General features: G+C 44.5%; 1 protein-coding gene across 1 annotated transcript in view; it reads right to left on the bottom strand.

Annotated features, from left to right (window-relative positions):
- LOC142741879 (uncharacterized) overlaps positions 1-23,785 on the bottom strand; it is a 114,864-nt gene that overhangs the window by 29,782 nt on the left and 61,297 nt on the right. Inside the window, exon 5 of the mRNA XM_075851201.1 lies at positions 1,844-2,641. Within this exon, the coding sequence (XP_075707316.1) occupies positions 1,844-2,641 (798 nt within the window). The remainder of the gene's footprint in view (positions 1-1,843; positions 2,642-23,785) is intronic.

Raw genomic sequence — 23,785 nt, 5'->3', positions numbered from 1 at the left:
AACCTCAAACTCCCTCACATGCACTAGATGGAAGATTTGGGACGCCTTTCTCCAATGCCAAAAATGGGAAGGTGACAATACCAAAATCATTATTGGTGAATACCTCTCCAATAGACTCACACCTCACCAAAAGGTCCACTACCAAGTAGGGATGAGACCCTGCTAACCCCATCAAAACTACAAGGTATAGATAACTCTTATCCAGATAAATGCTGGAAACGGGCAGGCACAGACAGCAGAGGGCCCCATGAGCAAGAAAAATATATGGGCCCTTTGCTCTCTAATAGCTCCTCCTCTTATGTTTATCTAACAATCCACCAGTAATTGTGAGCTGTGAACATAAGCAGCTAGCAGCTTTATACTAAGGTTGCAATGGGCCCCCTCACCTACTGGGCCCCTCTGCAGCTGCACTAATGGTTTGTCCGCCCCTGGGTGGAAATGTCACGCACAGAAATAGGTTCCTATCTTTGCATGTGGTGGGAGTGCCCTATTGTTTCTAATTTCTTGCGTAATATTTCTACTTTAGTTAACAACATGTATAAGACTAATCTTCCCCATCAACTAGAGATATTCCTCCTCCACTTTTTTAAACCTACGGTCAACTCCTATCTGTGGCCAGACTCTTATTTTCTGCTACATGGAAATCATCTACTCGCCCTACAAAAAGACAGTGGACAGCGAATGTGAACGACATATGTGGACTGGAGGAACTAGCGCACTGGGATTGGAAAACTAAAAAAAAAATTTAAGATATTTAACTCCCATGGTCTAATAACCATGGTATTCAGGCAAGAATGACAGGTCATTCATTTCTCAGGCAATCCACCCGGCCTAATACATCTACCGACCTTGATCTACCAATTGATTCCAATTTACATGCATAGTTTATATTATATATTAGGACTCAACTCTCCCCCTCTACTTTTATTCCACCCCCCACCCCTGTTAACTCTCTAAGAAGGGTTGACAAAAAGCTGATCCCAAAGTGAACCCTTCTGGGACCTGCAGTGTTCCGCTGTTATCTGTGAAGAAACCTGGCAACAAATGTTTAATTTTTCTGCAGAGTTAGTGGAAAGTGTAGGGGAAAGCAAGCCTTACAAGTGCCCATTCAAATCAATTGGTTGTGTAATGCAGAACAGGTTCTTCAGAGCGAGTGACTCTCTTTGTAACTGCTTTCCACTTTAACCAAGAGATGAGGATCCTAAACTGGGGACTCCCCCCTCTATTAACTCAGAATTCCCTAACAGGGTACATGAAAATTAGTTTTCTAAACTAGACAACCGCTTAATTGGCAGGGGGAGCAATTTGGTAATTGAGAGACAGCAGTAGTGGGAAAATAAAATTCACCCACACTGGCTCCTTCTAGTGCTTCCAATGGAAACAGCCATTATTTATGGCTGTAAACAATCCCTGTATTCTGCTGAAGGCACTTGGCAGAGCCAATGTAGGTGAATTTGACTTTGGCTCTAATTAAATTGTTCCCGCTTGTGAACAGTTGTGGTAATAGATTGAGTATATCGTGCTATTGCTGTGTATGCATTTTTAATTAGGGCTATGTTCACACTGTCATTCGGGGTTCCGTTTGGAGCCTCCATTGACAGTTACGTCACCTATGACTGCAAGAATAACATAGCACTGGGGTCCATTGGGCACAACTTGAATCCGTTGCAAATAGAATCCGGCATGGCGTCGTGGCCTCTGTTTTAAAAATGGGAGCCACGAAACAGATGTGAACAGAGACTTATATTAATATTACCTTAATAATAATAATAATTAATAATACAATAATAATAATAATAAAAAATGTTGATTAAAAAAGAAAATTATTGTGACTTATCTTTACCCCACTGGAGTCATAGGGGTCCAGTTTTCCCCAAGGGCTTTTCGGTCTAGAAGGACTTGGAGGTGGCACCAGAGGTGGACATCCCCAACTTGGAGGCAAGACAGGAAGAGTTTGGCTTTTATCTTCTCCCTCATCATTTTTCTCCTTAATATGCCTGACAGAAAACAGCGCAGGCTCTAAATGGGACTGCATGGCATCATTGCATAAGTGCTCTTTGTGCTGCTCCCTGTAATAATTCTGCTGATCCCTATTTTGTCTCTCAGTTTCTTGCTCCCACCAAAGTTTTTCCCCGGGATGTTCTATGAGAAATTTCTCTTCTTGCTGCTCGTGGCGTAACCTTATTTCTTGTTGCTTTCTTCGAAGAGTTTCTTCCTGATATTGCCTATGGAGTCTTTCCTCCTCTTCACGCTGCTGCTCCCTGCGGAGCTTTTCATCCTCTTCACACCGCTTTCTGCGTAGCTTTTCTTCCTGATGCTCTCCACGGAGCCTCTCTTCTTCTTGATGCTCTATAACAAGACACTCTTCTTCATCATCTATGAGCAGCTGCTCTTCCTCCTCATGCTGTTGTCTGAGATGTTGGTCTTTCTCTTGTGCCCTGCTTTGGTAAAGAATTTCCTCCTTCCCGCAAACCCTTTCCTCTTCGCCTTGTTGCTCTTTTTCGGCAGTTGTCTGTTGCTGTGGTAAATAGAATTGATCCTTTTGCTCTTGTCCACTCTTGTTAATTTCCCTAGGAATTGTATGGATTATGTCTTTCAGTTCTACTTCTTCTTCTGTATCATTATGCAGAAAATTTCGGATCTGGCATAAAATGTGGAGATGAAAAACAACAAAAAGCATTTAAATTCAATTACTTAAGACCATGTCCATCCAAATTCTGAAAATTCAGATTTTTTTTTCTATAAGCCCAATTTTGCCATCACATACATACTCACAGGAATCTAGGGAGCAAAGACGTATGGTGCGCTTTGGCAGGGTTCTCATAAGGTTCTTGTGTGGCGCCCTCCCAAACAGTACCATAGATTACATTTTCCTGGACCCCTGTGAGTATAGTGTGAGATTAGTGGGAGACCATGGTTATCTTAAATGGAATTTTTTTTTTTACATTTTGGGTGAAATTTTACTAATAATCTTAGATGCAAAATTACAGCCTGCATATGGGGCTAGTGGGACAGATCCTAGTGCCCCTATACAGCAAGGTTAGGCACACGTTAAACCATGTACATACTTCAAACGTTTCATTTATATAGAGTCAAGCTTTTCCACAGCACTGTACAGAGTCTGTTCTTACCTACAGTGCCCATTGGGACTCACAATCTAAATTTTCTATCAGTGTGTTTTTGGGAGGAAACTGGAGTCAGTATGTTTTTGGGGTGTGGGAGGAAACCAGAGTACCTGGAGGAAACCCATACAAACATGGGGAGAACATACAAAATTCATGCAGATGTTGTCCTTGGTTGGCATTGGACCCGGAGACCCAGTGCTGCAAGATAATAGTGCTAACCACTGACCCACCATGCGGAAAACTATTGTGTACATTTCTATGTAGTTCCATACAAATTATACAATTAGGTACGTTTCTTTCAAGCTGATTAGTGGTATGCGCCCTTATATATAAGCTGTAAGATACTATAAGCATTATTTGATAGAGGGTGAATAAAACCTCAAATAAATTGATTATTGCTTTACATATATAACAGTCGTTTATAAAGCATTACTCAGGAATATTCACACACACAGATATGTATTGTAAGGGTATGTTCACACTGAGTTTTTTTGCAGGCAGAAAATTCTGCCTCAAAATTCAGTTTGGAATTTTGAGGCAAATTTTGATATGCCTGCACTCCGTTTGACACGTTTTTCGCGGCATTTTTCGATCGCACCCATTGAGCACCATGGTCAAAAATGGCACGAAATACGCTTTCTCTGCCTCCCATAGATGTCAATGGGAGTTCTGAGACGTAAACGCCTGAAGATAGGGCATGAGACTTCTTTTTCCCGCGAGCGATTTTTTCCGCTCGCGGGAAAAAAAATGCATCCGCCTCCCATTGAAATCAATGGGAGGCATTTACGGGCGTTTTTTTTCTGATGCGGTTTCCGCGTCAAAAAACGTGTAAAAAAACTCTGTGTGAACTGGGCCTAAATGAGTGGTTCACTCTAAATAGATGTGCCACTTCCTGTTTAGTAATAATGTTCAGTTTCTAGGTTCGAAACCCTTCAGAAACGCTCCCCACTTATGTCAATACTTACTAATTCTGATCCTAGGCCTACTGAACAGTCTCTCTCCTACTGTTTATTGTCTTTATGTCGCCAACCCTGTTTTGTACCACATTTTACAATTCCAAGGAAGATGATGTAGCTATATAAACAAATACCAAATTAACAATTGTGCTTTACTTTGATTCTGCAGTGATCACCTGCTCCTAATTTTTAGAGACAATATTTATATCAGTTTTAAAAGGATAGCAATGCATAAGCCAGTATTCTTTATCCTTTAGGGTATGTGCACACACACTAAGTAATTGACGGACGTATTTCGGCCGCAAGTACCGGACCGAACACAGTGCAGGGAGCCGGGCTGCTAGCATCATACTTATGTACGACGCTAGGAGTCCCTGCCTCGCTGCAGGACAACTGTCCCGTACTGAAAACATGATTACAGTACGGGACAGTTGTCCTGCAGCGAGGCAGGGACTCCTAGCATAGTACATAAGTATGATGCTAGGAGCCCGGCTCCCTGCACTGTGTTCGGTCCGGTACTTGCGGCCGAAATACGTCCATCAATTACGGACGTAATTAGTGTGTGTGCACATACCCTTATTCTTCATGTTGCAATTCGCGTTGAAAGAAAAAGTGTAGTATTTTATTTTAAGGGTTGTACTTTGATTTGCTTCTACAACATCTATAAGAGTACTATATCCCTGGCTTAAGCATTTTAAAACTATTGCTATTCAAATTAGATCTTGTCTAAGTAAATATTCACCCTTTATATAACCCTAGTTAGCAGCCAAACCAGAGACGTCCATCTCTAGACAGCAGTTTTGGAGTTGTTCCTCCTTGTCAGTCTAGAGTTCTCGTTGGCTGTGTACAGACTCTGGAAGATACTGATTCTTTTTTGCGGAGATCCAGCTTGTGGGGAGTCCTAAAGGGAATGCTCTCTGGGAAAAAGTTAGCAAAATAGATCTCCCGAAGCAAGAAACTTACTCTGTACTGACAAGGAGCAACAACTCCAAAACAGTGCTGGCCATTGATGGGTGTTTCTGGTTTGACTGAAAACCTGAGCCAAGTTTTAATGCTCTTTAAAAAGATATTTTGCATACTTTTTCCCAGAGAGGAGTTAGGGCATGACCACACGTGGCGGATTTCCTCCGCAACTGTCCGCATCAATGCCGCACAGAATCTGCGTTGCAGATTCTGCTGCGGATCTGCACAAAATGTGCAGAAAATTGATGCGGACTAGCTGCTGCGGACTGCGGGAAAAGTGCTTCCCTTCTCCCTATCAGTGCAGGATAGAGAGAAGGGACAGCACTTTCCCTAGTGAAAGTAAACGAATTTCATACTTACCGGCCGTTGTCTTGGTGACGCGTCCCTCTTTCGGCATCCAGCCCGACCTCCCTGGATGACGCGCCAGTCCATGTGACCGCTGCAGCCTGTGCTTGGCCTGTGATTGGCTGCAGCCGTCACTTAGACTGAAACGTCATCCTGGGAGGCCGGACTGGAGACAGAAGCAGGGAGTTCTCGGTAAGTATGAACTTCTATTTTTTTACAGGTTGCTGTATATTGGGATCGGTAGTCACTGTCCCGGGTGCAGAAACAGTTACTGCCGATCGCTTAACTCTTTCAGCACCCTGGACAGTGACTATTTACAGACGTCTCCTAGCAACGCTCCCGTCATTACGGGAGCCCCATTGACTTCCTCAGTCTGGCTGTAGACCTAGAAATACATAGGTCCAGCCAGAATGAAGAAATGTCAAGTTAAAAAAGCAAGACGCATCCGCAGCACACATAACATGTGCATGACAGCTGCGGACTTCATTGCGGAAATTAGAATCTCCATTGAAGTCAATGGAGAAATTCCGCCATGAGTCCGCCACTGCTCCGCAACAGACAGAGCATGCTGCGGACACCAAATTCCGCTCCGCAGCCTATGCTCCGGAGCGGAATTTTACGCATCGTCTAAACGAACACTGCTAAATTAAAGTGAAAGTCAATGGACAAACGGCTCCGCTGCGGATTAACGCTGCGGAGTGTCCGCAACGGAATTTAAGTGAAATTCCGCCACGTGTGAACCCAGCCTTAGCGCTGGCTAGAATAGGGCTCGGAATCTAAGGAAACGTGTCGATCTTTACCCTTAAGCCCTACAAGGAGGTATGAATTTTCCTGGTCGGATTCCTTAGTAGTGATCCACCGAGGAGTACCAGAAGTGGAACCACAAGAACCAAGCTATAAATCCGAAGGGCGAGACAGGAGTTTAATTTAAGAACAAGGTCAGAGTCAAAGTCAGGAACAGTCAAATGGCAGTATGAAAAATAGCCAAAGGATGTACCTTTATCAGCAGGCAAGAGACAGCAGGGTGATATTCTTTTAAATAGGCCGCTATGCCGTTACTAGTGAGAAGCCGGTTGTCCCGATATCTCAACTCTGCTGGCCTTGGAGAAGAGGAGAGCCACTGGCAGATCCAGCAGGGATACAGCTAAAGAAGGGACCACAGTGGGAGGTGTCTTGTTGCCTAGCAACCAGACGCAGCAGGCGGCAGCAGCCACGCCGCTCGCTGGGACCGACCCGTTGCTGGAGCAGGGTAAGGTGAGTAACAAGAGCATAGCAATTGAGACTCCTTGCCAGCTGGGTCTCCACATGGAAAATCAGTATCTTCCAAGAAAATTATTGATATAAACATATTCATATTGATAAGTGAAGCAAGACTCTTGAGTGAGGCTCTATTCACACTGGTGCTGGGTTTCATTTTAGTGTTTTTGACATCAAGAATAATGTAGGGCTATTGTTGCTGCAAGGAGAAACCTGAAGGACCCATTTTAAGTTAATGGGTTCAATCTGGTTAAAATGGATCAGTAAAATCTGCCATGACTTGCTAAGAATCTAAGCCATGATTCTAGTGTGAACAGAGCCTATAAGGGTTATGTTATCTGATTTTTAACAACAGCAAAAATATACTCCTCATATTATTCTGCCTGCTACCCAAAATTTATTTTACCGCTCTAACGGGCCGTATAGTGAAAGAAATATGCAGCCTACCACTTCTGCTCTTTAAAATCTGGACTCCACCATCAGTAGATGTACAGCAATAAACGCGTTGCTCTTTGAAGCCCTGCTGTGACTTATGGTCACAAAGAGCAACAGGTTTATTGCTGTACGTCAACTCAGTGATAGGGAACTCCAGATTTTAAAGAGGGGAAGGTTGTATATTTCTGTGATTATACGGACCATTAGAGTGGCAAAGTATATATTGTGTAGACTGTTGAAAAAGGTGATTTGGACTTTGCTTGTCTTTACCTGCTCTGGATCAGGGCATGTTTATTTATGGAATTACATAAGTATTTGTACAAAAAATGTATGCCAACAATTAGTCAGATAGATCATGCTTATTTAGGTACCAAATTGGTACCAAAATGTTGTACCAGTTATCCAAAGAAAAGACAAAAATTTAGCTTGAAAGAGTAAATATTTTAATTTTAATTTAGACATATTTTTATTACTTTTATTTTTCTGCCTTTTTTTCAATTTTTTTCTTTCCTTTTTTTATTTTTTTTCAGCTAAGGCTCAGTGTCTCAATAAACAAGAGACATTCCTCTATTACTATGTCTAGATTATAACATTGATTTAAGATAAAATGTAAAAAGATCCACCTACCACTGTCGCAAGGAATCATGTGCGGTCATAATGTCATCAATGTTTTCCAATAAAGCCATGTAGTTTCCTGACTGACATGAACGGGTACTACTAAGTATACTGCAAGTTTTTAATTATTAGTGTTACATGGAACATGCAACATTTTCATGTACAGGGTGGGCCATTTATATGGATACACCTAAATAAAATGGGAATGGTTGGTGATATTAACTTCCTGTTTGTGGCACATTAGTATGTGGGAGGGGGGAAACTTTTCAAGCTGGGTGTTGACCATGGTGGCCATTTTGAAGTCAGCCATTTTGTATCCAACTTTAGTTTTTTCAATGGGAAGAGGGTCATGTGACACATCAAACTTATCGAGAATTTCACAAGAAAAACAATGGTGTGCTTGGTTTTAACGTTACTTTATTCTTTCATGAGTTATTTACAAGTTTCTGACCACTTATAAAATGTGTTCAAAGTGCTGCCCATTGTGTTGGATTGTCAATGCAACCCTCTTCTCCCACTCTTCACACACTGATAGCAACACTGCAGAAGAAATGCTAGCACAGGCTTCCAGTATCCGTAGTTTCAGTTGCTGCACATCTCGTATCTTCACAGCATAGACAATTGCCTTCAGATGACCCCAAAGATAAAAGTCTAAGGGGGTCAGATCGGGAAACCTAGGGGGCCATTCAACAATTGCTACATGATGATGTGTTTCCCTCTTTATGCACTGAAGCTGGCACGTTCCCTGAGTTTTTCCAGCAAGATGGTGCACCACCATATTATGGGTGTCAGGTCCGAGCATTCCTAGATGAACAGTTTCCTGGAAAGTGTATTGGTCGTCGTGGGCCAGTTGAATGGACCCCTAGGTCTCCCGATCTGACCCCCTTAGACTTTTATCTTTGGGGTCATCTGAAGGCAATTGTCTATGCTGTGAAGATATGAGATGTGCAGCAACTGAAACTACGGATACTGGAAGCCTGTGCTAGCATTTCTTCTGCGGTGTTGCTATCAGTGTGTGAAGAGTGGGAGAAGAGGGTTGCATTGACAATCCAACACATTGGGCAGCACTTTGAACACATTTTATAAGTGGTCAGAAACGTGTAAATAACTCATGAAAGAATAAAGTAACGTTAAAACCAAGCACACCATTGTTTTTCCCCCTCCCATATACTAATGTGCCACAAACAGGAAGTTAATATCACCAACCATTCCCATTTTATTTAGGTGTATCCATATAAATGGCCCACCCTGTATATTAAAGTAACACTAAGGAAATAATAAAGAAATAAATATCAGCCATCCTGAACAATCACCTTCCTTCTCCTCCTTGATACTATCCTGTTTGAGAATAAAAATCCAAAATTTTAAAAAAAATCTTCTATATAATCCATCTATGTTTTACTGGAAACATCTATTTTTTTTTATCCCCTTTCATCTCCCTATCCTGAGCTACGACCTCCAAAAATTGGTCTTCTACAGGAGGAGTCATCTAAAAAAGAGGCCAATATACATTGGAGAAAATTTGGTCTAAACCAGGGGTGTTCTTCTCAAAGAGGTCATTTAGAAAAAATGCGCTGTATTTGCACAATACTGTAGGTTTTGAGAAAAAGGTGTGGGGAAGAAGAAGAAGAAAAAAGAAGAAAGAAGATTTAAACAAAGACAACAAAAGCACTTGTAGTGTGAGAATACAGAAAACTCAGTGTGAACTAGCCTTAGGCGGAATTCACACGACAGGGTTTCCCGGCTGGGTGACGGCCGTTCATAAATCGGCCGTCACCCGGCTGCATTAGGAACAATAGACCCCTAATGGTGCTATTCACACGACCGATTTTTTGACGGTCCGGGAAAACCGGCCGTCAAAAAATGGGACATGCCCTATTTTCGGCCGGGTGCCCGGCCGCCCAGCTCCCATAGAAGTCTATGGGGCCGGGCAATACACGGCCATCACCGGAATGTGTCCCGGGTGATGGCCGGGTCTACCGTCGCTCGCGCACTCTCTCCTCCTCCTCACAGCGCAGAGTGCATGTGAGGAGGAGGAGTGTATGCCATTCAGAAGAAGCGCTGTATGCTGGAGGTAACACTTTGGGGGTACTACTGTAGCGAGGTCCCTGCTCTGCTATTTGCAGGGGTACTGTGTGGCAGGGCTGAGGTGTACAGCAGGTGGAAGGGGGCGCTGTGAAGGCTCCCTTCCCAAATCTCCCTGGCCCGGCGAATCAGCCTCCTTTCCGCCCTGGCGCTTCTTTAGGCGTCGCTACAGCTATAGCAGCCATAGCGGCGGCTAGCGGCGACACCTACCATGGCCGATGGCGCCGCTAGCAGCTGCTGCGGCTGCTACTGCTGTAGCTTCGTCCCTGCTCTATGTGGTAGCCCCACTTTAGCTCCCTGAAGGAGCGGAATCCCCGTGTGTTCGGGGATTCCGCTCCTGGACAGAGCGCTTGATGTCTCTGTCCATATATGGACAGTGACATCAGGGGAAACTCCTGAAGTGGAATCACCGGCCACATGGAGATTCCACTTCAGGAGTTGCCCCTGATGTCCCTATCCAGATATGGACAGTGACATTAAGCGCTCTGTCCAGGGGGACATACAAAAGAATGTTGAAAACGAATGAAGTAAAAGAATGAACATTATTAGTAATAATAAGTAATAATAAGGTTGACTGGCAATCATGTGACCTTACTGGGTGTGTTTATAGTGGGTTGACTCAAAAAAACAATTGACAAATTAAATTCATCCTATTAAAAAACGGTCAGGGAAAAAGACGAATGCAAATCGGGCCCAAATCGGCTGGTAAAAACGGCAACACGGCCCGGAACGGAATCGGAACGGATGCAAACCGGCCGGGAAAATCGGCCAAAAACGGCCCATTTTCCCGGCCGACTCTCGGACCCTGTCGTGTGAATGAGGCCGGTTTGCATCCGTTCCGATTCCGTTCCGGGCCGAGTTGCCGTTTTTACCGGCCGATTTGGACCCGATTTGCATCCGGTTTTTTCCCTGTCCGTTTTAAAATCGGATGAATTTCATTTAAATTTGTTGCCACACATCCTTTTGTAGGTAATGCCACCCAGCCTCCTGTAGGTAATGCCACACAGCCCCCTGTAGGTAATGCCACACAGCCCCCTGTAGGTGATGCCACATAGCCCCCTGTAGGTGATGCCACACAGCCCCATGTAGGTGATGCCACACAGCCACCTGTAGGTGATGCCACACAGTCCCCTGCAGGTGATGCTGTGAGGGATCAATACTATGTATATTGTTTGAAAAATATTATCCTCACACATATGTATATACATTTCAGTTCTTTGTGTAATATACTGATATATATAACAAGTTCTTTGTTCATGTCGGACACACCTATGGAAGACACCGCCCCCTGGAATGCAAAGAGGAGTGTGCAGAAGAATGTATAGGAAGACTTACAGCAGAAGAGCCAATGGGATTCAAGCAAGTCCCACATTTATAGGGAGGGGCATGTGTCTTCTCTGTGTGTGTTTCTTTGTTCTGAATAAAGTTCAGTTCCTCCTGGCTGACATTGAAGCTGTACCTCAGACATTTGTGTGGTGTACTTCTCTCCAGGCATGCCTTCAGCTTTCAATTTACAGAGGTGGTTATTCGGTGTGAAATACGGACCTGACATTTGGCGCCCGAACAGGGACCTCACTCGAGGAAAAATCAAAATCCGGACAGTCGACAATCACAGGGTGAAACAGAGGACTCAAAGTTGCCCACTGAAGGAATTTGATCACCTCCGCAATAACACGGTAAGCGAATTGATTTTATAAATCTTCGTCTTATCTGGGTTAGTGGGCAGTCTTGTGGCGATCTGTAGAACCCTTTTGTTGATTTCCTGGATTATCTCAGGCAACAGAGGTGATATTTTCCGCTGTGAGGTAAAAAAACCTGTGAGACCTTAGTCGCGCCCGACTAACCATCCTCTGGGTAATTAGGGACTAAATAAAGATTATATAAGCGATTGGAGAGTTATCGACTGTGAAATTTTAATATTTCCAGCGTAGCCGGAGAATCGAAATAAAGATTATATAAGCGATCGGAGAGTTATCGACTGTGAAATTTTAATATTTCCAGCGTAGCCGGAGAATCGAAATAAAGATTATATAAGCGACCGGAGAGTTATCGACTGTGAAATTTTAATATTTCCAGCGTAGCCGGAGAGTCTAAATAAAATTATATTTCGGCGGACCGGGGGCTGTAGACTGAGGAATTTTAATATTTCCGGCGAGGCCTGGGAGTCGTTGACCGAAAATTGTTATATAAATTACGTGTATAATATAGACTGTTAGGCATATGATTTAATAAAGCGAAGAGAAGAGGAAGTTAGGAATAAGAAAGGTATTGTATGTATTAGAAAACAGGACCAGCCGACGCCCGGTAATGGCTTCCGTACCTCATGTTGAGTGTGTCCTCATTGTTGGTGGGAAACCACCCCCCCCCTTCACAGCTGCGCACTGTGTTTCCAATGGGAGAGGCTGCCCCCCCTGCCCCTGATGTGGCCACGCCCGGCCCAACCAAATCAGTATGAAATAATCACCTTGTTAATTTTGTCATTTGTAGTGATTTTTCTATTTACAGAAGTTCCAGTCTAGTTCACTGATGAAACAACACGTCATCATAATATAGAGATGATGGCCGACAGATTGTAGACTGTTACACATTATATGTTTGATGTTTTGAACGTAGATAATTCCTATACAATGGTGTGATAAATGATTGCAGATACGTATGTTGTTTTGCCGGCATTGAAAGTGTTAAGATTGTGAGACTAGAAGCTGTGAGAAGCTGTGAGTGTGTGACCCCCCTCCCTCTCCCCTGTAGTGTGCTGTGTTTGGGAGGAGGAGGGGGGCTGACTGGGTGCAGTCTGCAGGGCTGATGAGACAAAGGATTTCAATATGCACTGCTTTTAGACATATATATATATATATATATATATATATATATATATATATCAGTAATGTGTACAAACCTAAATAAATTTCTTCTCTTTTGCGCATGCGCTGTTGTTTATAAAAGTTACGATATTTATGTGTTCTGATGTGATCAGATTTCATGTGTTTTGATGTTAATTCAGATGTATTAAACTACAGATACTGTGAGACACGGGGTTTTGAAAATGTATGTGCCCCCACCGTTCCCTATTTTTTTATATACAGTTTATTGGTTTGCAGTAATTAATGTTATCAGATATAATATTTTCTGTTTTATTGAATAACTAACTACAATTGTTTTGTTTTTGATTTCACACATGAGTTATGTCATTGTAAAGATCAAATGTATTTGTCAGGAAAAAGTCATTTTTGTTTCAGGCTGTTGTACATTACAGGGGGTTAAATTAGTGTTATGTTGAGATGTAGTTTTGAACTCTGCTACATTACTTTCGCAGAGTCCACAAAGGAGGGAAGGGTGAAGGAACTGATCAGGTACAATTTTGGTTTGTTTTGAGTTAATTAATTTGGTTTCAGAAGATCTAAAAATGTGTAAGAGACCCCAATGAGTAATCCAGATTAAATGTGTATGAGAGTAACCTACATTTTGAGGTTTTTCTGTGTAGATGGTTGTGTAAGAGACCATCCCCCTCCAGCAAATTTACACAGGAGGCAGAGGTGACGTCACTCACATGAGTCTTTATGGATTTAGATGAGGGAGAAGGCAAAACAAAAATTGTCTGGACATTGTTAATTTGATGTCAAGTTTTTAGGAATGTTTTCTTTTTATTTCTTTTTGTATTAATCAAGTATTTGCAGAACCTGATAAAAGTGAGATTCTCAAAGTGCTCGTGATTATCAGATGAGTGTGGAGAAGTGTATAACATTTGGTTTTATTTTAGAGAATGAAGACGCCACCCCTTTGAGATGTTCTATCTATATGTGACATGGGTTTTTAATGTAAATTTGTAATAAAGAGATATTTTATTATACAATATGTACAAGACAGGATACGAGGCACCAGGTAAATTACCCAGGAACCACTCTCACCTTCTTGTTCATCTCAAGGAGCGGAGCTGGAAGTGCTCGCTGAGGCTTGTAACCTGGCAGAAGGTAAAACGGCCGACATTTACATTGACTCTAGGTACGCTTTTGGCATCGCCCACAATTATGGGCCCATTGGTAGTAGGAACTTTATTGGATCATCGGGTAAGCCAATTGAGAGAGCGAGAGAAGACAGACCTGACAACAAGAGTATGTGCGGCTAGGTGTCAGTAAATTGGCTTGTCCCTGAATACAATAATGCCACCACTAGGTTTGTAGCAGCCGGCATGATGTGCGCACGGCATGACATAGGTAAAACAGCAAAGGTACCTGTGAAAAGTGAAGCCCGGCCAGATTACCCGTCCCAGCGACTGCAGAACATACAACTACCCGAGGTAGAAGTGTATGACAAAGTGCTCATGTGTGTAGACCTGTTCTCAGGGGGGGCCTGAAGCCCGGCCTGTATTTTTCCCACTGCAGACCTTGTGTGTAAGTGACGGGGGGAACAATGTTATCCCAAGTATTGAACTGGTGTTTGTACAATGATAAGATGTCAGCAGTTCTCTAGACATTGTCCCAAGGTTAGTTTGTTTAATAACTGTATTTAAGAAGGGTTGTGGGAATATTAAATACTGAGGTTAAGTTTTATGTAAAGTTCTGGACCAGCCTTAGCATTGGACTATTAGAGTCATGCGTCAGATAAAAGGTACAGAAGTGGAATATTCCCATTAGAAATCATTTTTATTTGTTTATTTTTTATTTTTGTTGTGAAAGGGAAATTTTAGAGCAGAGAATTCTGTGCAGTGTATATGTGCATGTATAGATATGTATATAAAGAAGAAGAATCAATTTGTAAGTTTTAGTTACTGACCAGTGTGAACGTTTGATGTAAAGATGCTATTTGTTAATGTTTTTCTTCAAATTAATTATTTGATTAAGATCAATTAATGTTTATACAATGAAAAAGCTTGTTCTCCACAGGAAGAGTCCAACTGGGAGCGGAAGGCGTGAGAACCAGATTCTGACAGAATGTGGATGGATAAAGGAAGGTAAACCGGTACCACCCAAGGCACTCTTGATGGCTTTTGCATTGATGGTGTATGACCTCACGTATGCCCCAAGACTGCAAGGATCGATTTGGTAAGATCTAATTGGTATGTCCCAGGTTTTACAGCTGTCGCTGCTAAATTCTGTTAGAGCTGTTTGATTTGCCTACAGAACAGTCCTGGCAGACCGGTGCCAACCTTATCATACCCGCCTCCCACGAAGAGAACCGACCTTGAGAGGCCTTCCCAGGTAGAACGAACCAGATTAGAGTAAGAAAAATAGGTTTAAGACGCTTGTCAGATAAACATGTGGAATCTGTGTATCTTTCTGTGAGGTGGAGATGTTCCAGGCAATCAGCTGAGATCAAGGTACAAATCCTGCTGAAAGGGTATCACCAAGTGCAAATGAAATGTACCCAATAAGTTACACATCTTCTAGGTGCCCTGTCCATTGTAACAGAGAAGTTTTTCCTTATATAAAGGTGTTTGATGTCATTTAGGGGCCTGACATTATTGTATGTACTTAGAACAACGTTTATAGTGTACGCGGATGATGTTATCACCAGATTAGTATTTATTTTAACAATTGACAAGAGTTGGGGGTCCCCAGCAAGTGCCAGTAAATATGAACTAAAAGACTTTTAACACGATGAACTCCATCACTGAGATGCGGCAGGCACAGCCTGAGCCAGTACAACGCGTTTATTATGAACTGACGGCAGTGTCACAATTCTATGCGGCCGCCCAGACAAGTAACTTGCCAGAGGAAGAGTACAGATGCGGAGGGTTTGATAGTCACAGTACAACTCCACTAATCCGCCTACGTGGGATCTCACCCCAGGCTCACAACATGAGGTGCTATGTACAGCCTGATGACGTAAACCAAAGGAGACGGTGTCGGACGGATGAGAAGGACCAAACCAAGTCCTGATGACGTCAGCAAAGATCAAAGTAAAGACCAAAGACCTGAGTGAATCCGTCAGCAGGATCAAGTGTTTTGATAAGTAAGTGGCTAGGAGGGGGTAATAATAAGTCCCCCACTGGACACCAACGTAGTCTGACTCCACAATTGTGTGGGTTACCCTGAGGGTGACAGTCAGTGAAGAGCAGAAGACAGGAGAAGAAGAAGACGATGGTGTACAGGACTGGCAATTAACTGATGGGACCCGAAACCTGAGGGTGATAGCATTATGATTATTAGTTGAGGCCCTATTGTTTATAATGTCTGAGGTTTATAATTATAATGTGTGTAAATATGCCACGGTGCTGCAAATTACAATCTGAGGAGTTTTATGTGGAGGTGTGAGGTGAAGGTCACTGTGCTGCCCATGACCTGTCATATCTGCAGGGGTAAAGTCCCATTAGGACAGTAAGTGACAGTGCGACAATTACTGTTAATAAAAATGTAGACCGGATTAATTATATATATATATATTACAACCAGCAGCGGTTTGTAGATTATATCAAGACAACCATCCTGTATCCAGAGGAGAATAGGGAAAGTTAGGACCACTCCGACACCTTGGAAGTCCAGGTACAAAGGGGGGTTACTCATCAGGAGTAGCTCGTCTCAAGCTGGTGAAGAAATCCAAAACCCCTACCCGCCTGGTTCGAGTGGTCAGTGGTAGGTTGCTAGGCAAGACTCAGGGATAGAGTAATAATATTTTTAGGGGGAACTGTGAGGGATCAATACTATGTATATTGTTTGAAAAATATTATCCTCACACATATGTATATACATTTCAGTTCTTTGTGTAATATACTGATATATATAACAAGTTCTTTGTTCATGTCGGACACACCTATGGAAGACACCGCCCAATGGAATGCAAAGAGGAGTGTGCAGAAGAATGTATAGGAAGACTTACAGCAGAAGAGCCAATGGGATTCAAGCAAGTCCCACATTTATAGGGAGGGGCATGTGTCTTCTCTGTGTGTGTTTCTTTGTTCTGAATAAAGTTCAGTTCCTCCTGGCTGACATTGAAGCTGTACCTCAGACATTTGTGTGGTGTACTTCTCTCCAGGCATGCCTTCAGCTTTCAATTTACAGAGGTGGTTATTCGGTGTGAAATACGGACCTGACAATGCCACCAAGCCCCCTGTAGGTGATGCCACCATGCCACCAAGCCCCCTGTAGGTGATGCCACCAAGCTACCAAGCTACGGTTTGCATCCGTTCCGATACCGTGTTGCTGTTTTTACTGGCCGATTTGGACCCGATTTGCATCCGGTTTTTTCCCTGACTGTTACTTAATCGGATGAATTTTTTGCACTTTATTTTTTTATTATTATGGTCTGTCCCTCAAAGGTCAAAAAAGACCTTTGGGGAACTTTATATATTTTTTTTCTTTCTTTTAGGCCTGATTTACACGAGCGTGTGCGCTTTGCGCGCGTAAAAAACGCAGCGTTTTGCGTGCGCAAAAGGCACTTGACAGCTCCGTGTGTCATCCGTGTATGATGCGCGGCTGCGTGATTTTCGCGCAGCCGCCATCATAGAGATGAGGCTAGCCGACGTCAGTCACTGTCCATGGTGCTGAAAGAGTTAACTGATCGGCAGTAACTCTTTCAGCACCCTCGACAGTGCATTCCGATCACCATATCGAGTAACCTGTTTAAAAAAAAAGGGGTTCGTACTTACCGAGAACTTCCCGGCCGTTGCCTTGGTGACGCGTCCTTGGTGACGCGTCCTTGGTGACGCGCCTCTCTTGACATCTGGCCCCTCCTCCCCTGATGACGCGGCAGTCCATGTGACCACTGCAGCCTGTGCTTGGCTTGTGATTGGCTGCAGCTGTCACTTGGACTGAATTGTCATCTCGGGAGGTCAGACTGGAGGAAGAAGCCGGGAGTTATCGGTAAGTCAGAACTTTTTTTTTTTTAAACGTTCACGTATATTGGAATCGGAAGTCACTGTCCAGGGTGCTGAACCAGTTTAACTCTTTCAGCACCCTGCACAGTGACTGTCTCCTGCCGGGTTCGGTCAAAACAAGTTCGGCCGAACCCGGTAAACTTCGGTTCGGTCATCTGTAAGACACTCCGTTCGGATGTTTGTAAACAGAAAAGCACGTGGTGCTTTTCTGTTTACATTCAGTTTGACAGCTCTTGCGCGAACCACGCAGTTCACACGGAAGTGCTTCCGTGCGACCTTCGTGGTTTTCACGCACCCATTGACTTCAATGGGTGCGTGATGCGCGAAAAACGCAGATTTATAGAACATGTCGTGAGTTTTTTTCAGCGCACTCACGCTGAGCAAAACTCACGGACTGTCTGCATGCCCCCATAGAGTAATATAGGTGCGTACGACACGCGTGAAAAGCACGCGCGTCGCACGCGCGTATATTACGCTCGTGTAAATGAGGCCTTACACCATGTTTTTCCACTGTAACTGGAGCTGCACAGCAGCCCCAGTTACAGGGCAAATCAGCCCTCTCATAGTGACGATAGTCACTAATAGGGCTGTGCTGGGTCTAGTAAGACCCAGCAGCAGTCTGCCACTAACGGCACCCGGCGATCATGTGACCAGTCACATGATCACCGGGAGGAATAGAGACAGCGCCGCTGCTGCTGTCTCTATTCCTATACACAGCGTTCATTGAACGCTGTGTAAAAAGACATCGGAGAAGACAGAAGGAGCGAAAGCTGCTTCTATCCTATCCTCAGGGTCCCCGGCAGTCACTGACAGCCGGAGACCCGACATTCAGCTGCCCGATCGCGCGGGCAGCAAGTTAAAACCCGAGCCGTAAAAAGTCTATGGCTCGGGTTTTAAGGACCATGACCGCTGGCCGTAAAAACACAGCCAGCGGTCGGAAACCGTAACAAGCAGGGGAAGGGAGCCAGCGCTCCCTTCCACCTGCTGTACACCCCGGCCCTGCCACACAGTATCTCCAGCGTAGCCATTCGTCCGAATGGCATCAACTCCTCCTCCTCACATGCACTCTGCGCTGTGAGGAGGAGGAGAGAGAGCACGAGCGACGGAAAACCCGGCCATCACTCGGGACACATTCCGTTGATGGCCTTGTATTACCCGGCCCCATAGACTTCTATGGGAGCCGGGAGGCCGGGTACCCGGCCGAAAATAGGGCATGTCCCATTTTTTGACGGCCGGTTTTCCCGGCCCGTCAAAAAATCGGTCGTGTGAATAGCCCCATTAGGGGTCTATTATTCCTAATGCAGCCGGGTGCCGGCTGATTTATGAACGGCCAGCACCCGACCGGGAAACCCTGTCGTGTGAATCCCGCCTAAGAATGTTTGTTTCAGAAGTTTAGGCAAGATTTGTATTATTTTACTAATCCATTTCTAGGTTTGGTATTTGTTTAAACAAATCTGCAGTGGTATTTTGTGTTTGCTGTTTAGCTTTTTTCTAGGACGTGAAATGGATAAACATCAATACTGCCTGCAGTACAAGTGTTCTATACATTCAGGAGGAAAACAATCAATATATTCAATGGTAATTACACCGGCAATGATCTTCACATAGGTTGGGTTCACACAGAGTTTTTTGCAGGAGGAAAATCTGCCTCAAAATTCAGTTTGGAATTTTGAGGCAGATTTTCTTCTGCCTGCACGCCGATTTTCGCTGTGTTTTTTGCCCGCGGCCATTGAGCACCGTGAAATATGCTTTCTCTGCCTCCCATTGATGTCAACGGGAGGTCAGAGGTGTAAACGCCCAAAGATAGGGCATGTCCCTTCTTTTTCCCACGAGCCGGTTTTGCCACTCGCGGGAAAAAAACGCCTCTGCCTCCCATTGAAATCAATGGGAGGCATTTTCAGCCGGTTTTTGGCGCGTTTTCCGGCGTGGTTTCCGCATCAAAAAACTCATCAAAAAACTCTGTGTGACCTGGCCCTTATATGTCAATGAGCTTTTCCGCTTCAAAAACAAACGGTACATTAATGGGGTTTCTGCACAGACAGCAAAATCTAAACTACTGATTTCCAATTCCTCTGCTTCCCTTTACACGGAGTTAAACCAGATCAGTCATGATACTATGCTACCCTGTTTAAGCTCTGCTGCACTATTAGATTAATAAAATATTGTGCCGTTTGGCTAATATCAGTTTATAAAGTATACAGTGATGAGTCCACTGCAGTTTCTGGCAAGTGAGAACAGGGGGCTCTCTGGCTGGCTGCACTGTAGGAAATGTGGGCAGCAATGTATATGCAGAAAATGATGACACTGTCAAGTAAAGTCTATGGGGCAGTCTCTGGCTAACAGCATTTTATGAGAGCAGTCGCTAACAGGGCACACTTTTGCAGTCGCCATTTATAAGGGCACTCTGTCCCAGTCATTGTTGAGGAGACAGCTGTCAGACACTGTCAATGGCGGTACTCTACCCCTCCACTGAGGGGACAGCTGGCAAACACTGTGTATGGAGGCACTGTCTGACCAGCACTGTTCATGGGGGCTTTTTTTTTTTACAGGTACTGTAAATGGGGCTGCCAACGATAGCCCTTGGCAGCCACATAGAAATTAGTAGAGCGGTGGCCGAGTGTGCGTAGTACCACTACATTCATATGGGGCTCCCAGGAATGGAAAAGTAAGCCCGTTCTCGTGATCGGTGGGTGTCCCAGCGGTCGGCCACCCACTGATCAGATATTTAGCACCTATCCTGTGGGTATGTGATAAATATTGATTATGGGAAAACCCCATTAACGGGCTATCTGACAAGCATTTGTAGAAGGTCAGTGCGGTTGTGATTGCTAAGGGAACCATATGCATGTTATTGGGCACTACAGTTGGCATTTTAGTGGGTTGCTATGGCATCTAAGCATTTTCTTGTGTATGCATTACCAGACAATGGATGTCTGCTGCAAAAAAGAGAGCGAAATATGTCCACTATGCAAATGCAAGCTATGTAGCAATAAGAAACCTCACGATGGTCTGGACAAGATGAAGAAGTTGAGGAAAGCAAACTACTACAATTAGAGAAGATGTTTACCATGAGTCATAATTCAGTCACTGTATGGTGGTACTATTTTGGCACTGAATAACGATGTTAAGTGGGCACTGGCGTAGCTATAGGGGTCGCAGCGGTCGCAATTGCGACCGGGCCCCGAAGCCAGGGGGGCCCACGGCCCCCCCGCACCACATCAATAAAAAGTTACTATAGTAACTCGGGCCGCAGGCCCCTGTTACTATAGTAACATACTTTACTTACCTTCCTGGTTCCGGATGGCAGCGGAGGTCCTGAGGTCAGGCGCTGTGCGCAGCGCATGACGTCACAGCGCTATGCGCCGCGCACAGCATCAAGATGACAGAACTCCCGCCGCGGCCGAAGAGGAAGGTAAGGTTAGCCCTGACTGCCGCGGTCCAACTCCCGGGACCCGCCAATCAGCTGTTTTGAAGGGGCCGCAGAACTCGTACGAGAGCTGCTCCCCTTCATTCCGGTCACACTGTGAATCCGTGTCGGCGATTCACAGTGTGAGCGAGTAGTGAAATGAAGTGGAAGCAGCTCTCGTACGAGTGCTGCGGCCCCTTCAAAACAGCTGATTTGCGGGTCCCGGGCGACACATCAGCTATTGATGGCCTATCCTGAGGATAGGCCATCAATGTTTAGGGACTGCACAACCCCTAAGCCTACGATGTAGCAGACTTAGGGGCCCCATGAGACAGGATCACAGATTGTGTGATCCTGTCTGCTGGGCCCTGTATCTAAGCCAATCACATGGTAGGCTTAGATACATGGCCCATGTGTGATCTTGTCTGGTGGGCCCTGTATATAAGCCTACCACACTGTAGGCTTAGATACATGGCCCATGCGTGATCCTGTCTGCTGGGCCCTGTATCTAAGCCAATCACATGGTAGGCTTAGATACATGGCCCATGTGTGATCCTGTCTGCTGGGCCCTGTATCTAAGCCTACCACACTAGGTTTAGATACAGGGCCCCAGCACACAGTAATCTTATACTGTATAAGATTACTGTCTGCTGGACCCTGTATCTAAGCCTACGTTGTGGTAGGCTTAGATACAGGGTCCCACAGACAGTATCACACATGGGCCCTGTATCTAAGCCTAACACACGTGTTACTAATAATTTTTTGTGTGTTTTCTTACAGGTTCGGTCGTTGGACTACGGCGGATTCCAGGACTACTTCGATGACAGCTTTTTCTTTATTATCAATAAAATGGTTAATGAGGGTTGTGTTTTTTTTTTTTATTTCAATAAAATATTTTTTCTATGTTTTTGTGTTTTTTTTTAAACTATTTACTACCGCCTTAGTAATGGCCGCCGGCTGATTGACAGTGTCCATTGCTAAGGCGGGACTTAGTGTTAGCCGGTGCAGAGGCTAACACTAACCCCCTTTATTGCCCCGGTACCCACCGCCACCAGGGGTGCAGGGAAGAGCCGGGTACGATCCAGTACCTGACCATCTGTAGTGATGGCCGGCCACTGGGGTGGCCGCAGGCTGGCATTATCAGGAGGGGAAAGGCCAAAAACAGTGGCCCTTCCTACCCTGGTGATGCTAGGCTGCTGCTGCTTTATTGTATCTGGCTGGTTATGAAAAATGGGGGGGACCCCACGTCATTTAAAAAAAAAAAATTTTTTTTTTGGAAAGAACGATGTGTGGTCCCCCCCCCAATTTTCATAACCAGCCACATGCAACACAGCAGCAGCAGGCAGCATTACCAGGGTGGGAAGGGCCACGGTTTTTGGCCTTCCCCAGGCTAATACTACCAGCCTGCGGCCACCCCAGTGCCTGCCCGTCACTACAGATGGTCGGGTACTGGTTCGTACCCGGCTCTTCCCAGTACCCCTGGTGGCGGTGGGTACCGGGGTAATAATGGGGGTTAGTGTGAGCCTCTGCACCGGCTAACATTAAGCCTCGCCTTAGTAATGGAGGTTGTCAATCAGCCAGCGGCCATTACTAAGGCGGTGATAATAAAGTTTAAAAAGATACAAGCACATAGAAAAATATTTTATTGAAATAAAAAAACCACAACCCTCATTAACCATTTTATTGTGAATAAAAAAAACGCCGTCATTGAAGTCCTCGTATCCGAAGTCCAACAACCGAACCTGTAAAAAAAAACACAAACACACAAAAATAATCAGTAACACATAAAGAAGCAAAATTATTATTCTTACCTGTCCTGGGTACAGCGCTGGAGACGCAATGTCAGCGAGCTGGGCCCTGTATCTAATCCTATCATGTGTGATACAGTCTGCTGAGCTGTGTATCTAATCCAATCATGTGTGATACTGTCTGCTGAGCTGTGTATCTAATCCTATCATGTGTGATACTGTCTGCTGAGCCACTGTATCTAATCCTATCATGTGTGATACTGTCTGCTCAGCCACTGTATCTAATCCTATCATGTGTGATACAGCCTGCTGGGCCACTGTATCTAATCCTATCATGTGTGATACTGCCTTCTGAGCCACTGTATCTAATCCTATCATGTGTGATACTGTCTGCTGGGCCCTATATCTAATCCTATCATGTGTGATACTGTCTGCTGAGCCACTGTATCTAATCCTATCATGTGTGATACTGCCTTCTGAGCCACTGTATCTAATCCTATCCTGTGTGATACTGTCTGCTGAGCCACTGTATCTAATCCTATCCATAGTTTATAGGGTCGTAGTGCTATAGATATGCTATCTCATATACACACTTTTTTTTGGGTGGACACATATGTATTGGGGCTATTTCCCCGACATTTTAAGCCCTGAGGGTATGTTCACACGGCAGCGTCTGTTACGGCTGAGATTACGGTGCTGTTTTCAGGAGAAAACAGCACCGTAATTTCAGCCGTAATGATGCAGGCGTCTTTCGCTGCGTCCATTACGGACGTAATTGGAGCTATTTTTCTATGGAGTCCATGGAAAACGGCTCCATTTACGTCTGAAGAAGTGACAGGCACTTCTTTGACGCGGGCGTCTTTTTTACGCGCCGCCTTTTGACAGCGGCGCGTAAAAAAAATGACCGTCGGCACAGAACATCGTAAGACCCATTCAAATGAATGGGCAGATGTTTGCCAACGCTTTTGAGCCGCATTTTCGGACGTAATTCAATGCTAAAACGCCCGAATTACGTCCGTAAATAGGGTGTGTGAACCCAG

The sequence above is a fragment of the Rhinoderma darwinii genome, chromosome 2 (genome assembly GCF_050947455.1).
Source record: "Rhinoderma darwinii isolate aRhiDar2 chromosome 2, aRhiDar2.hap1, whole genome shotgun sequence".
NCBI classification, from domain to species: Eukaryota; Metazoa; Chordata; class Amphibia; order Anura; family Rhinodermatidae; genus Rhinoderma; species Rhinoderma darwinii.
The sequence above is the reverse complement of the archived record's forward strand: the minus strand, read 5'-3'. Positions and strand labels throughout refer to the sequence as shown.